The sequence below is a fragment of the Podarcis filfolensis genome (assembly GCF_964270895.1).
Source record: "Podarcis filfolensis genome assembly, chromosome: 2".
Taxonomy (NCBI): domain Eukaryota; kingdom Metazoa; phylum Chordata; class Lepidosauria; order Squamata; family Lacertidae; genus Podarcis; species Podarcis filfolensis.
The window spans coordinates 113,518,871-113,533,571 of record NC_139605.1 but is presented as its reverse complement, the minus strand read 5'-3'; the positions used below and the strand labels follow the sequence as shown (position 1 = coordinate 113,533,571).

Here is a 14,701-nt window from a genome sequence, read left to right as displayed (position 1 = left end):
TAAAGAAGCCAACTTTCACATTAGGGGCTTTCTTTATCAAACCCACAATATTTTTACTTAAAGAAATTTAGCATTGTTGGAGAGATATACAGTGGTACCTTCATACTCAAATGGCTTGGCTCCCGAACAAATCGGCTCCCGATTGTCGCAAACCCGGAAGTAAGTGTTCCGGTTTGTGAATGTTTTTCGGAAGCTGAACATCTAACGCGGCTTCCGCTTGAGTGCAGGAAGCTCCTGCAGCCAATCAGAAGTCGCGCCTTGGTTTTCGAACAGTTTCGGGAGTCGAACGGACTCCTGGAACAGATTAAGTTCGACAACAGCAACAAGAATTTTATTAGCACAAGTATGGAAAACATAGAAAACGCCAACAAAGGAAGAATGGCAGCTTAAGCTTATGGACTACGCGGAACTGGCTAAGCTGACAGAGAGGATACAGGAGAGAAACAACATCGATTTCAAAAAGGACTGAGAACCATTTACAAACTATATAAAAAGACAGTATAAAGATTTGGACCCATTGTGTTGTAAATAAAAATATGCCCTTTTCCCTTATGGGGTATCCAAGAGCCCATATAGAGTCCTTACATAGGTTCCCTATTGGTAGGAGAAAATAACAGAGGCCAACCAGAGAATATTGAGAAGCAAAGCAGCTAGTAAGCTTGATCTTTATTGATCTGTTGCAACAGGGTACTCCCCTCACACACAGGAGAGGAGGAGGACCCCCAAAATTGCTGTGCAAGGGCTTATAAAGACTTTTGAAATTCCCATCCTGTAGATCAAGACCACCCCCAGAAACATTATGCATACATCACAGAAGGGGTGTAACCTAAGACCACCCCTCAGATACATCCCACCTACATCACAGAAATTTAAATGTTTTTTTTCTCTTGTCCTTGTTTATCTCCTGTCTGGCAGGTTACTTGATTGGATTTCCTGGGGAGCCTGGCCATTCTTTTGTAGTGGTAAAATACTTATTTCCTGGGCCAGGTCACAGGCTCACACCTTATTCATATCTTAAATGTGTCCTTAAGACAGGATTTGTGAGGAAAGAGACAGTGGGGAGACTTTTCCAGTTTGACCTTGCAGAGAAAACATTTGGTCAGTTTAGGAATCAAAATGGTTCCAGGTTGGCCTTCCTGTGTTGATCTATGTATGTGCGGTTATGAACATTGCCATATATCTAAGACCATAAAATTCCTATCACAATTGGCAGGTTTGACTAAACTTTCACAACTATATAAGAGGTAAAACCAGCAGGGTATAGAATTTGTTTAACAAATCAATATGGAAATACGGGGGAAGCCAAAGAGGGGGGAGGGGAGAAATATGGATATATAAATTGTTCAATTAAGATTTGTGGGAAATTTGTTGTTATAATTTGAAAATTCAATAAACATTAAAAAAAAAATTGAGAACCAAGGTATGCATATGGGCACAGATGCAGTTGGCAGGAACACTGCTAAGTATTTATAATATTGATACATGTTGATTTAATGTATATGTGTTTTAAATTGTATTTATTGCAGTTTCTGGGGACTCGCTGGGTGTCTATTGAATGATAATACAATAAGCAAAGAGTCCTGTGGCATACTGAAGACTAACAGAATTATTGCTGTGTAAGTTTTGACGGCCAATGAATATGCCGAGTCCTCACTGGGCTGTTTCGGGATTACCTTCCTTCCCCAATTTTTTTATTGGTAGTTCTGCAAGCCTTGAGTTTCCCCAAGCATACTGATACTTCCCTGTTTGTGATGTATCAGCACTCGCCCATGAACACAGCCAATTCAGGAAATGATAAATACAAACGGGCATATAGAGGAAAAAATATAGAGAGAGGAAAACATTGGAAATGTGGGGTGAAAAGATCATTAAATGCAAAAAGCACAGTTTATGGAAAGCTGAATTGTATACACTGAGGCTGTGTAAGTACCATACATTTAAAGCACACAACCTCCCCCCAAGATTCCTGGGAACTGTGGTTTAAGGATCTTGGAAACTGTAGCTCTGTGAGAAGTAAACTAGTTTCCCAGTATTCTTTGGGAGATGCTTTAAATGTATTGCCTACACAGAAGCTAAGATAGCTATGAAGACTGTTTCAACACGTAACAGGAAAGGAAACCTCACTGGGTCCTCAACGAAGCTATAAAGAAGAAGCTATAAAGCAGAGGGTTTAAAATATAATGCAGAAAGATTAAAATAGTGTTATGAGCAAGGGAGGGGATTTTCAACATTTGTATTTTGAATTTGAGGGGGGGATATAAAAATACGTATTGTCAGATAGCTCCATTCTTGCTTAGAGCATGGTACTGATAACACCAAAGTTTAATCCCTGTATGGGGCGGCTGCACATTCCTGCATTGGACTAGATGGTCCCTTCCAACTCTTGTGATTCTATGACACAATTTAGTCCCAGGAGCATTACATAGGAGCCGTAAGATATTGTTTTGAACTGTTGGAAATTTCATTTCCAGAGTGTTCAGAGGTAAGGCACATGGAGACATCCTACAGCAAAGATAGATAGATAGATAGATAGATAGATAGATAGATAGATAGATGATAGATAGATAGATGATCAGATTTATGCATAAATCTGACTGAAGATAACTAGGGTGGCTAGATGTTTAATAGTTTACTTATTTATTCCATTTACAGTGGTACCTCGGGTTAAGTACCTAATTTGTTCTGGAGGTCCGTTCATAACCTGAAACTGTTCTTAACCTGAAGCACCACTTTAGCTAATGGGGCCTCCCGCTGCCGCCAGAGCACGATTTCTGTTCTCATTCTGAAGCAAAGTTCTTAACCCGAGGTACTATTTCTGGGTTAGCGGAGTCTGTAACCTGAAGCGTATGTAACCCGAGGTACCACTGTATATCCCATCTTTCCTCCAAGGGTCTCAAGGGGGGGTTATACAACCTTCTTCCCCCTCCTCATTCTATCTTCACAGCGACCTTGTGAGGTAGGTGAGGATGAGAGAGCACAATTGGCCCACGATTATCCAGCAAGCTTCGTGGCTGAGTTGGGTGTAGGACTCCCACCCTGTTTTGCACACGGGCACTCTAGATATAACCTAGAGCCAAAGCTAAAGAGAACTGTATTTTCCTGTTCTTTTCTGCGAGAGTCAGATGTCTCTCTCTTGCATTCTGTGGCCATTAACAGCACTGCAAAACTGCTCCGTCTCACGTAAACAGAGTAACAGCTTCCACATGAGGAACGTTCAGCAGCTGTTGGGCTTGTCAGTGCTTGCAAAACACTGGCTTTCAGAATGACTCCAGGATGAACTTTCAGAAAGAGGTCGAGACTAGCTGTACGCCTCTTTTACGATGTGGCTATTTAATTCTGGTCTACGGGTCTCTTAAGAGGATGGCCAGGTCCAAAAAGAAGGCAGAGGTCCTAACCCTTTAATTGCTGTGCAGAAGCAGGCAATTCAGCAGGTGTAGCCCACACCTGCTGAAACTCACCTACCGCCACACAACTATTAAAAAGTGCCGTCGCCCTCTCCTCTTTTTGCAGCTGGATACCCATAACCGCCCGTTGGGCCTCAAAAGTAAATAACACGAGGATATTTCTGAAGAGCTGGGGATTTCTCTGAAGTTTCCACCACACCACAACGAAGCAGTCTATTCTTCAGTTTAAAATTCAAAGCTTAAAAATAGAACGGCAGTTTTGAAGTTTCCGCCACAATGGTTGGTAAGGCTACGCACACGCCCCTCCAGGTGCGCACAGCGTAGAGCGTCCTTTCCCCACAGCCAGCCATGCATGCATAGAGCTGTGTTGGATCATGGTCCCAATGGGGAAAACGCAGTGAGTCTGGAAAGAACGAGAAAATCAGGGCTATGGGAGCCAGAGTGGTGTAGTGGTTAAGAGCGGTGGACTAGTAATCTGGTGAACCGGGTTCGCGTCCCCGCTCCTCCACATGCAGCTGCTGGGTGACCTTGGGCTAGTCACACCTCTCTGAAGTCTCTCAGCCCCACTCACCTCACAGAGTGTTTGTTGTGGGGGAGAAAGGAGGTTGTTAGCCGCTTTGAGACTCCTTTGGGTAGTGATAAAGCGGGATATCAAATCCAAACTCCTCCTCTTCTTCTTCTTTGTACATGCCATTACCTTTAAAGAACATTTGAAATGCGGTCTTTCTTTCAAATAATTCTGGAAACTTCAGCTTACCCCTCCAGATCTAAAATTCCGAGCAGCCTTAACAAACTTCAGTTCGCATTATTCTTTGGGGGAGGATTGATGATTCAAATGTGTTTTAAAGGTATGGTCCAGAACAGCAGTCCCTTTGTGAAGAACCACGGATGTTAAGCTTCCTAAAGCTGGCGGCAGATTGGAGTAACTGCCGTTGCTTGTATTTGTGGAAATGAAGAATCAACCGTTGGATTTTGTTCCAGCATCCCTAGGTGTAACTCAAAATCTTTCACAGCTTCTAGAAGAACTGAAAATTGTGTACACACTTCTGTGTTCCCACCGCTGGTTTTGGAGCCTACACACAAGGTTAGCCACAATCATTATCTACCGTGCATTTATCCTGTTATTTTCCCCATGCCAACTAAGCTTTGATTCAAATTGAGAAAAATAATAACTAGCTGTGTTTTAAGCTGGTAATGGGCACATAGCCCAAGCCTCACACTTCTTCCTAGGCACCATCTTAAGGCTATGAAGCACGCAGACCTCATGGCTTCAACATAAGCCAGTTTTCTTTCTTTCTCTGCTCCCCACCCTATTTCTTAACATCCAGCTGGATAGTAGAGAAATTTGAATGCTTACTCACACTTTTGTGGCAGTTTGACCGGTCCTAATAAAGTAGGGGTGTCTAATCCGTGGCCCTCTAGATCTTGCGGAACTCCTATAATTCTCGACCACTGGCCAGGCTGATGGGAGATGGGAGTCTAACATCTAGAGAGCACTATGTTCGCTACTCTATAAGAAAAGGTGGCTGTGTCTGATGTGAATTTTGGATTCCCCATCACCATCTTACAGATTCATACAGCTGCCTTTGTTTAGATGAAAGCCATGTGACGTTCAAATTGCAAAATGTGGAGCAATAAACACCTGATTTCATCGTGAAAAATGATCTTCACGACACACATTCGTAAAACTACAGGAAAATATGTACAAAAGAACTTTAGAAAGAGGGTAGAGCTTACATTCCCCAAGAAACAGAAAAAAGAAAGAGCTTAAGCTGTAAGTTAATTAAGCATTGTGCAGAATTTACCAAAAATATATCAGACAATGGAAACAATTACAGTGGTACCTTGGGTTAAGAACTTCATTCGTTCCGGAGGTCCATTCTTAACCTGAAACTGTCCTTAACCTGAAGCGCCACTTTAGCTAATGGGGCCTCCCACTGTTTCTGCGCCGCCGTGCAATTTCTGTTCTCATCCTGAAGCAAAGTTCTTAACCTGAGGTGCTATTTCTGGGTTAGCGGAGTCTGTAATCTGAAGCGTCTGTAACCCGAGGTACCACTGTATACCGAACATGGAGCAACACAAGAGAGAGTTTTGAATCCCAGATACTTGGATCATGTTGTGTCGCGAAAAGCAATTTGCTCAATCTTGGACTAGAAATGGAGATTTAAAGGGACGTAACTTGAGGAGCAGTTGTGAAGACAAAGTAATTGATTAAAAAAATAAAGAACCAGAAGGTGTTCCACACATCAAAAGTGCTATTTGCATGTTAAACGGAAAGTGGTCTCACAGAGAGGTTTTGTCACAGATAAACATAGACAGTGTCAATTTATCTGCATACCATATTTTCCACAAATGAGTTTGTGCTGAAAATACACTGCAAATAAACATTCTGATTACAATAACCATAATGTATAATTTTAAAAAAGGATCACTGCATCAGAACACTGGAAGTTAAGCAATTCATCAGCTCATGTAAAATAGGGCAAACACCCACCAAATATGTCTTGCGTGAACTTAATTCTGAATTAGTTAAAGTAGGGTAGTTACCCTTTTTATTAACTCTAAAAAAGAAGACCTCTGCTGCTTTGTTCCTCCAGCATTCACAGGGGCTAACCAGATGCTTCGTGCAGGGATGCATGCAAGCAGGGCATAAAGAAAACCTCCTCCATTGTTTGCCATCAGCACATCTCAGAGATCTACTGCTGAATGTGCCTAATTTTCATCAGGGTTGGCTAACCTGTGGCCCTCCAGATGTTGTGGAACTCCCATCAGCTAGCATGCATGGTCAATAGTCAGGGATGATGGGAGATGGAAGTGAGAGCTGGACCATAAAGAAGGCTGATCGCGAAGAATGGATGCTTTTGAATTATGGTGCTGGAGGAGACTCTTGAGAGTCCCATGGACTGCAAGAAGATCAAACCTATCCATTCTGAAGGAAATCAGCCCTGAGTGCTCACTGGAAGGACAGATCCTGAAGCTGAGGCTCCAATACTTTGGCCACCTCATGAGAAGAGAAGACTCCCTGGAAAAGACCCTGATGTTGGGAAAGATGGAGGGCACAAGGAGAAGGGGACGACAGAGGACGAGATGGTTGGACAGTGTTCTCGAAGCTATCAGAATGAGTTTGACCAAACTGCGGGAGGCAGTGAAAGACAGAAGTGCCTGGCGTGCTCTGGTCCATGGGGTCACAAAGAGTCGGACACGACTAAACGACTAAACAACAACATCTGGAAGGCTACGGCCATGTTTTACCTAATGCCAGAAAACTTCACAAAGTTATACCATCCTGAAGATCAGAAGGAAAGGGTGTGGCACCAAAACAAAGAAGGAAAGTGGGGGGAGATATTTACGAGCTAGGTGCCTGGATAAGCAGATAGGTCTTTAACTGCTCCTTACAGATAGCAAAGGCCTCCCCTCCCTGCACCCTCATTATTAGGACCTCTGTCTGTAAGATTGCCAGCTTGTTCAAGGTTGCTGCAGCTCAATACACAAACCTTAGCCGATGATCATTGCCAGGTTGGATTTCTGCACACAAGAACAGACCAGCACAGTTTGCAGGTTGCTGGGGTTTTTTTCTGGTCACCTGGCAGCCCTACCCATTTGTCGCTGTATCCACAGTTCCATGACTCAATGCTTTTGTCCCTTCTCAAAACAAGCAAGCCAAAAACCTTGCAGGCAACCAAGACAAACTCACGGTTTGATGTTGATGCATGCTGGTTCCAAAAGCAGGCACTCTGGTCTGATCACTCGGTCACCGAAACTGGAGTAGCAGATGCACGGTGGTTTGGAAGAACAGGCAAGGCTTCTGGGGTCCCCTGCCTTCTTGGGGCTGTTTTCCCAAGCTTGAAGGAACAGCAGCAGGGCTGGCCAAAGGCACTTCCTCCCGTCACATTCAGCTCTGCTGCTCGCAAGTGACAACTTGATTTGCGTGCGTCTTTTCTTTTCTTCTGAAGCCTGTTGAGAGGAAGCCTCGAAGGTCATGCAGTGGAAAAGCAGGCGGCTTGGAAGGCGGGAGGAGACCAAGAGCTGAGGCAGAGAAAGAGAAGCCGGCAAAGACAAAAACGGCTGATAAGGGAGAAAAGAGGCCCAGATTGAGGTGCGTGTCTTAAGAAGCATAGACAGCAGTGTTAGAAACTCAGATATATATATAAGCTAGGCACCAAATGGTGCCTTAAACCAAAGTCGTACAGTGGTACCTCGGGTTACAGATGCTTCAGGTTACAGACGCTTCAGGTTACAGACTCCGCAAACCCAGAAATAGTGCTTCGGGTTAAGAACTTTGCTTCAGGATGAGAACAGAAATTGTGTGGTGGCGGCGCGTCAGGAGCGAGAGGCCCCATTAGCTAAAGTGGTAGCTCACGTTAAGAACAGTTTCAGGTTAAGAACGGACCTCCGGAACGAATTAAGTTCTTAACCCGAGGTACCACTGTAGTTGCCTAAAAGGAATGTCTAGTTGCCATAAGGACGCGGGTGGCGCTGTGGGTTAAACCACAGAGCCTAGGACTTGCCGATCAGAAGGTCGGCGGTTCGAATCCCCGCGATGGGGTGAGCTCCCGTTGCTCGGTCCCTGCTCCTGCCAACCTAGCAGTTTGAAAGCACGTCAAAGTGCAAGTAGATAAATAGGTACCGCTCCGGAGGGAAGTTAAATGGCGTTTCTGTGCGCTGCTGTGGTTCGCCAGAAGCGGCCTTAGTCATGCTGGCCACATGACCCAGAAGCTGTATGCCGGCTCCCTCAGCCAATAAAGCGAGATGAGCGCTGCAACCCCAGAGTCGGTCATTACTGGACCTAATGGTCAGGGGTCCCTTTACCTTTACCTTTAGTTGCCATTTTGGGGCAAGATGGCTCTAAATGGCTTTTCAAATGATGGACTGATTCTCAGCTAAACATCTGGCTTGTTCAGATGACAACCTTGAGCTAGGTTAAGAACTTTGAGAACTTAAAGGGGGGGAAGTCACTTGATCCAGGGACAGTCCACATATATATATTGGCCTAGCCTGACCTATTTTTTTCTTAATGGTGACTGCTCCTGTTCAGGCTCCACAGAAAAAGCATTTTGGTTCCAGAAATTCATTCCAATTGTGCTGCTAAAATGTAACGGATAGAATTCTACAGGACGGGGTATTAGTGTGTGAAGACAGCCTAGATCCAATTGTCCCCAGGGATGCACCTCCAGATGGTGAAGATGTCAGGCGCCATCCTGGTGGCCAGACATCTTTACTTGGTCGCAAGTGTTCGAAAAGCCTGGTGTGAAATGCACCTGACTAATTTCAGTTACAGATAGGTAGCCGTGTTGGTCTGCCATAGTCAAAACAAAAAATTTTTTTTCCTGCCAGTAGCACCTTAAAGACCAACTAAGTTAGTTCTTGGTATGAGCTTTCGTGTGCATGCACGTGTGTGTATCTGAAGAAGTGTGCATGCACACGAAAGCTCATACCAAGAACTAACTTAGTTGGTCTTTAAGGTGCTACTGGCAGGAAAAAAATTTTTTTGTTCTGACTAATTTCAAACACTGATAGACAGGGCCGTGCCTTATGCTGGTTTTATCATTTTCCATGCTTGCTGCAAAGTGGCGGGAGAAAGGGAAGAACGTTTTTCAACAGGAAATATATTTCTGGCCAACCATTTGCTTCACCTTCCAATAGCTGTGCCTGTAGTAATGGACCTCTCTGTGGAGTAAGGACACTCCATTCACTTTCTAGTCTGTTTCTAGGCCTGTCTAGACTTCTCGCAGAATGGAGGACTAGAATGCAGAGGTTCACTTCTGTTCTTCAGAATAGAAACCACAAAAAAATTCCCTCACCCACACACGAAAATCTACCTCACGACATGCAAACATACAGAGAACTCAGCACGCCACAGCACTCTTCCTTTGTACCTCACAAGAACCACAAGCTAAAAGGCAGAATTGTCTGAGGAAAAGACCCTGATGTTGGGAAAGATGGAGGGCACAAGGAGAAGGGGACAACAGAGGACGAGATGGTTGGATAGTGTTCTCAAAGCTACCAGCATGAGTTTGACCAAACTGCGGGAGGCAGTGGAAGACAGGAGTGCCTGGCATGCTCTGGTCCATGGGGTCACGAAGAGTCGGACACGACTAAACGACTAAACAATAACAACAAATATACACTGAACACAACCATCATTCACTGTGGACACAGAGTCACTGGAACTGAGAAACAAGCAGCAGAAACAAGTTCTTGAGCTGATTTGTAAAATTTACGGCATGTAATGCCTTAAAAGAAAATATTATGAAAATGATTTCTAGGTGGTACATGACTCCAGTCAAGCTTGCAAAAATTTACCACTTGCCTGATAATAAGTGTTGGAAATGTAAAGAGACTGAAGGTACATTCTTTCACCTTTGGTGGACATGCCCAAGGATTAAGGCTTTCTGGGAAATGATTTATAATGAAATGAAAAAGGTATTTAAATATACCTTTCTGAAGAAACCAGAGGCCTTTCTCCTGGGTATGGTCGGCCAATTGGTGCCAAAGAAGGACAGAACATTTTTTATGTATGCTACAACAGCAGCAAGAATACTCATCGCAAAGTATTGGAAGACACAAGATCTACCCACTTTGGAAGAATGGCAGATGAAAGTGATAGACTATATGGGACTGGCAGAAATGACCGGCAGAATTCGAGACCAGGGAAAAGAGACGGCGGAAGAAGATTGGAAGAAATTTAAGGACTATCTTAAGAAACATTGCAAAATTATTGAAGGCTAGAACGATGTTGATTCAGAAATTAAGGAGTTAAAAGCTGTAATGATTATGTGATTAAGAAAAGGTTAAAAAGTATATAGAAATTAGGGAAAGGATTTGCTGAATTGACTTAATTAGAGAATGGAATACAGAAAGGGGAGGTATGAGGAGGTCGGGAAAGTAAGTTTTATGAATATAAGGGATGGAAACTATACTTGTTTTGTATGTGTGTTCTTTTTTTTTTTTGGATTGTATGTATTTTTATTGTTTTTGTTTTTATTGTTCTGTTTTTTCTGTTTTATATAAATTCCTAAACTTCAATAAATATATTATTAAAAAAAAGAGCTGATTTGTGACACAACCTTAGAAACGCAATTACCGAGGCGCTTTGGATTTCGGTTAGTAAAGAATACCTAGAATTGGCAGGTGAAGCAATCAGCCACCTGCCACCGTTTGGCCTATCGCCTATCTTTGTGAGAGAGGTTTCTCAACCACAGTGACTCTCAAAACAAAGAAACAGCTTAGCTGTACAAAATATATGCGGCAAGTACTTAAATAAATGCTCGTTAAATCTGCAGCTGAGGGCACAGGTGTAGCCAGGGTGGGCTGAGCTCCCTCTAACTGGGATTGTGTGTGGTTCTAAATTTGCAAGTTCAGTTACTGGCTTTGGAAGAGGAATATTTCTGAGTTGTTGGGTTTTCAAAATAAAATAAAATAAAATAAAAATAATAATGGAGCCAGTGGCTGGTGCTTCCCCAGAATAGTTGTCCTCCTGAAAACTCTCCTGACTCACTCAGTTTCACCCACTCAAAAGCCCCCACAGGCTCAAACTGAAAGGTGGGTTTTTTTCAAAAATTTTATTCATTTTATAACACAAATATAGAACACAAACAGAAAAAAACCAATACAAACAAATTCTTGTCATATCCTTATTTTTTCTAAACATTGTTAAGTGGGCTTCCCCTAGTCCCACCTCTATGATTTTCATTTTACTTCATCTTTAGCAGTTTACATATATAATTTCTAACCATCTTTTTTTTCCTATCACACTTACTTTAACCATAAAAAAACTGCACATTTTATCGCTTACAAATGATGCTATTTTAAAATACACTATCTTCTACTTCTAACCCTACAGCCTATATCCACTTCCAAAGCTATTCTAAGATTAATATATTAACACACTTTTTCAAATATTCTTTAAACTTCTTCCAATCCAAACTGAAAGTTTTGAAACCACTGGCTATTTTAAATTATCCTGTGGGAAGTCTTCCTGTATAACCGGCAATGATTATGGAAACGGCAGGACGGCTGCTTACAAATTTTTAAAAATAAGGGGATGGTTTCTCCCCGCCGCCCCATACCCCCTACACACACTCTTTCAAGCATCCAGCTTAAGAAAGAAGCTAAATGTACAGTGGTGCCTCGCAAGACGAAATTCATTCGTTCCGCAAGTTTTTTCTTCTTGCGAGCTTTTCGTCTTGCGAAGCACGGTTTCCCATAGGAATGCATTGAAAATCAATTAATGCGTTCCTATGGAGACCGCTTGCCAGGCTGGCGGTGCGGAGAAGGGCTTTTCTCCCCACCGCAAGCCTTCAGGACAGGTCCGGGAACAGAGGGGAAGGCGCGCAGCGCTTCTCCTCTGTTCCCGGGGCTTGCGGTGGGAGGAGGGTTTTTCCTCCCCACCGCCAACATTCAGAACAGCATTCTGAATGTTGGCGGTGGGAAGGAAAACCCTCCTCCCACCGCAAGTCTTCAGGACAGCCATCCGAAGGCTGGCGGTGGGGCGGAGAGACCTCCTCCCGCCGCCAGCCTTCCGAGCAGCCTTCCGAAGGCTGGCGGCGGGAGGTCTCTCCGCCCCACCGCCAGCCTTCGGAGGAGCCTTCGGAAGGTTGGCGGCGGGAGGTCTCTCCGCCCCACCGCCAGCCTTCGGAGGAGGTCCGAGGACAGTGGGGAAGACGCGCTGCGCTTCCCCGCTGTCCTGGAGATTTCCCTATGGGCTTTCGTCTTGCGAAGGAAGCCCATAGGGAAATTCGTTTTGCGAAGCGCCTCCAAAACGGAAAAACCCTTTCGTCTAGCGGGTTTTTCGTCTTGCGAGGCGTTCGTCTTGCGGGGCACCACTGTATGAGGTTTGGGCTGGGAAGTCTCCAAATGGAAGGCAGCCGATGGGGATGACATTTTTTTGCAACCCAGGGGCGGGGCGGGGGGCCTTTCCTCAGCCTGGGGGCTGCATTCCCTCCCAGGCAGCTTTCCAGGGGCTGCACACAGCAGGCCAGAAGTGGGCAAGGCATGGGTCTCTTACCTTTGTAAATGAAATATACTCAGAGTTGAGAGTGGATTTCGTGCTCTTTATTCAGCTCATAGTGGTGAGGAGGAATGGAAATTCCCCCAGAATGTCTGCTTTATATACATTATTTACACAATGGGCCCCACGTGATTGGCTAATTCCGGGATTCTCCTGTAGGCCAATCAGGTTGCGGATTCACTTCCACCTGGAGCTGGATTGGGTGACTCCTGTGGACCAATCAGACTGCTGCATTCTGGATCCTATTGTTCTAGGACCAATCAGACTGCTGCATTATGAATCCTATTGTTCTAGGACCAATCAGACTGCTGCATTCTGGATCCTATTGTTCTGGGACCAATCAGACTGCTGCATTCTGGATCCTATTGTTCTAGGACCAATCAGACTGCTGCATTCTGGATCCTATTGTTCTGGGACCAATCAGACTGCTGCATTCTGGATCCTATTGTTCTAGGACCAATCAGACTGCTGCATTCTGGATCCTATTCTTCTAAGACCAATCAGACTGCTGCATTCTGGATCCTATTGTTCTGGGACCAATCAGACTGCTGCATTCTGAATCCTATTGTGCTAGGACCAATCAGACAGCTGCATTTTGGATCCTATTCAACTCAGTACATAACAGTAAAGGAGTCTCTCTTTCCTCCATGCAAAAAGCCAGAGGTTCCTATGCCCCTCCACCCACATCTCCTCCTTGCAGGAAAGCAGGGATTGTGGTCACGATGCAAGGACACAGGCCAGCCATGCAAAGGCACTCCAGGGTTGGGGGGGGGGTTGCACACACCCCTCATGGCTCCTGGGAACTGTAGTTTGCCCCAACCAGAGCTGTATTTCCCAGCATCCTTCACAAACTCCCAGGGTTCTTTGAGGCGAGGGCCTTGGTTATTTAAAGGTATGCAGTCAATGCGAGTATGAAGTGAACCCAAGCAAGGGTGTGGCTTGGGGTGCGGGTGTGGCTCTTAATTTTTTCTAATTTCTCTCCAAAATGTATGATAGGTAGCTTTTTGTGCAATTACTGCAACATGGGCAGGCCTCTCGCAGACATGCCCTCAGCACAACTCTACATTGAAAACAATGAATTCTGAAATAACTTGGGATTTCTTGACCTGTTTGGTTTGTGTGTGTGTGTGTGTGTGTGTGTTTAGTGGCATGTAACAGAGGTTTAAAACTGAATGTTAGAGGAAATAAGCTGCAGCTGTTTTTTCACTTCCTAGTTACAGCGTGCCCTTTTTTTCCTTTCCTTTTTTAAACCTGCCGATAACTTTTATTCATTGTGTGCTAATAATATCCTGAATTCTTCTGATACTGGTTCACATGCGGGTCATTTAGTTCAAGGAGTTTGTGATTTGGTTTTCCATTGCACTTCATGTTCCTGTAGTCTGCATCAACTCGCCTCTTAAACACAAAACTCCACAAATGTACTATGGAAAAGAAAGAAAGATCTCCATTATCTCCCCACAAACTCACAATGCCTGAGAGCAATGTCTCACACCCAATGTCTCTGGTTTCTCTGAACTGAAACCAGAGGTGCTATTTGCACCTTTGTTATCCATGAAAATCTTTCAATAAAAATCCTTTTTTACATGGGATGTTAATGAATGAACTGGTTATAAGTCTGGGGAAAGCTTCAGGATTTAATCATAGTTGTTCATATTCGGCTCCTGTGTTTCTGCTCCATAGGCGCAAAAACACACACTTATGCTTAGATTTTTCTGTAGGTTATGAGGAAATGACAAAATTCCAAATGAATTTCCTTTTGAAGCCTCACTTTGCAGGGAAAATTAGTTTGTTGCTAGAGCCCTGGCGGAGGGTAAGTCCCTCTGGTAGCATTGACTCAGTAAGATGAGGTTGATTCTAATATAGCAGTTTTGTACAAATCTGTGCTGGAGGTGTGGTAAAACAGAGGGGACACTTATACATGTTTGGTGGACCTGTGAAAAAATCAAAAGCTTCTGGAACATAGTATATGACGAGCTTAAAAAAATGTTTAAGTATAACTTTATAAAAAAGACAGAAGCTTTTCTACTAGGGATAACGGACGCAGGTATAGCAACAGAAGATCAGAAAATATTCCTCTATGCTACAGGAGCGGCAAGGATCCTAATTGCTAAAAACTGGATTAAAGAAATTGTGCCAACAAAAATGGAATGGCAAGACAAACTGTTGAACTGGCTAGATTAACAGAGGCAATTAGAGATCATACTAGACAAGAATTTCAGAAAGCATGGGGAAAATGCAGAGAATACTTCACAAAACAGTGCCCTAAAATTCATACCTGGACTTGTTT

The 14,701-nt window shown here is 43.9% G+C and overlaps 1 protein-coding gene across 1 annotated transcript in view; it reads right to left on the bottom strand.

The window, feature by feature from the left end:
- Window positions 1–12,857, bottom strand: part of ITGB7 (integrin subunit beta 7) — a 50,303-nt gene extending 37,446 nt beyond the window's left edge. The window contains exons 1-2 of the mRNA XM_083599226.1: window positions 12,412–12,857; window positions 7,099–7,430 (exon numbers count right to left, since the gene is read on the bottom strand). Of these exons, the coding sequence (XP_083455352.1) occupies window positions 7,099–7,116 (18 nt within the window). The 5' untranslated portion in view covers window positions 7,117–7,430; window positions 12,412–12,857. The remainder of the gene's footprint in view (window positions 1–7,098; window positions 7,431–12,411) is intronic.
- Between the last annotated feature and the right edge of the window lie 1,844 nt (window positions 12,858–14,701).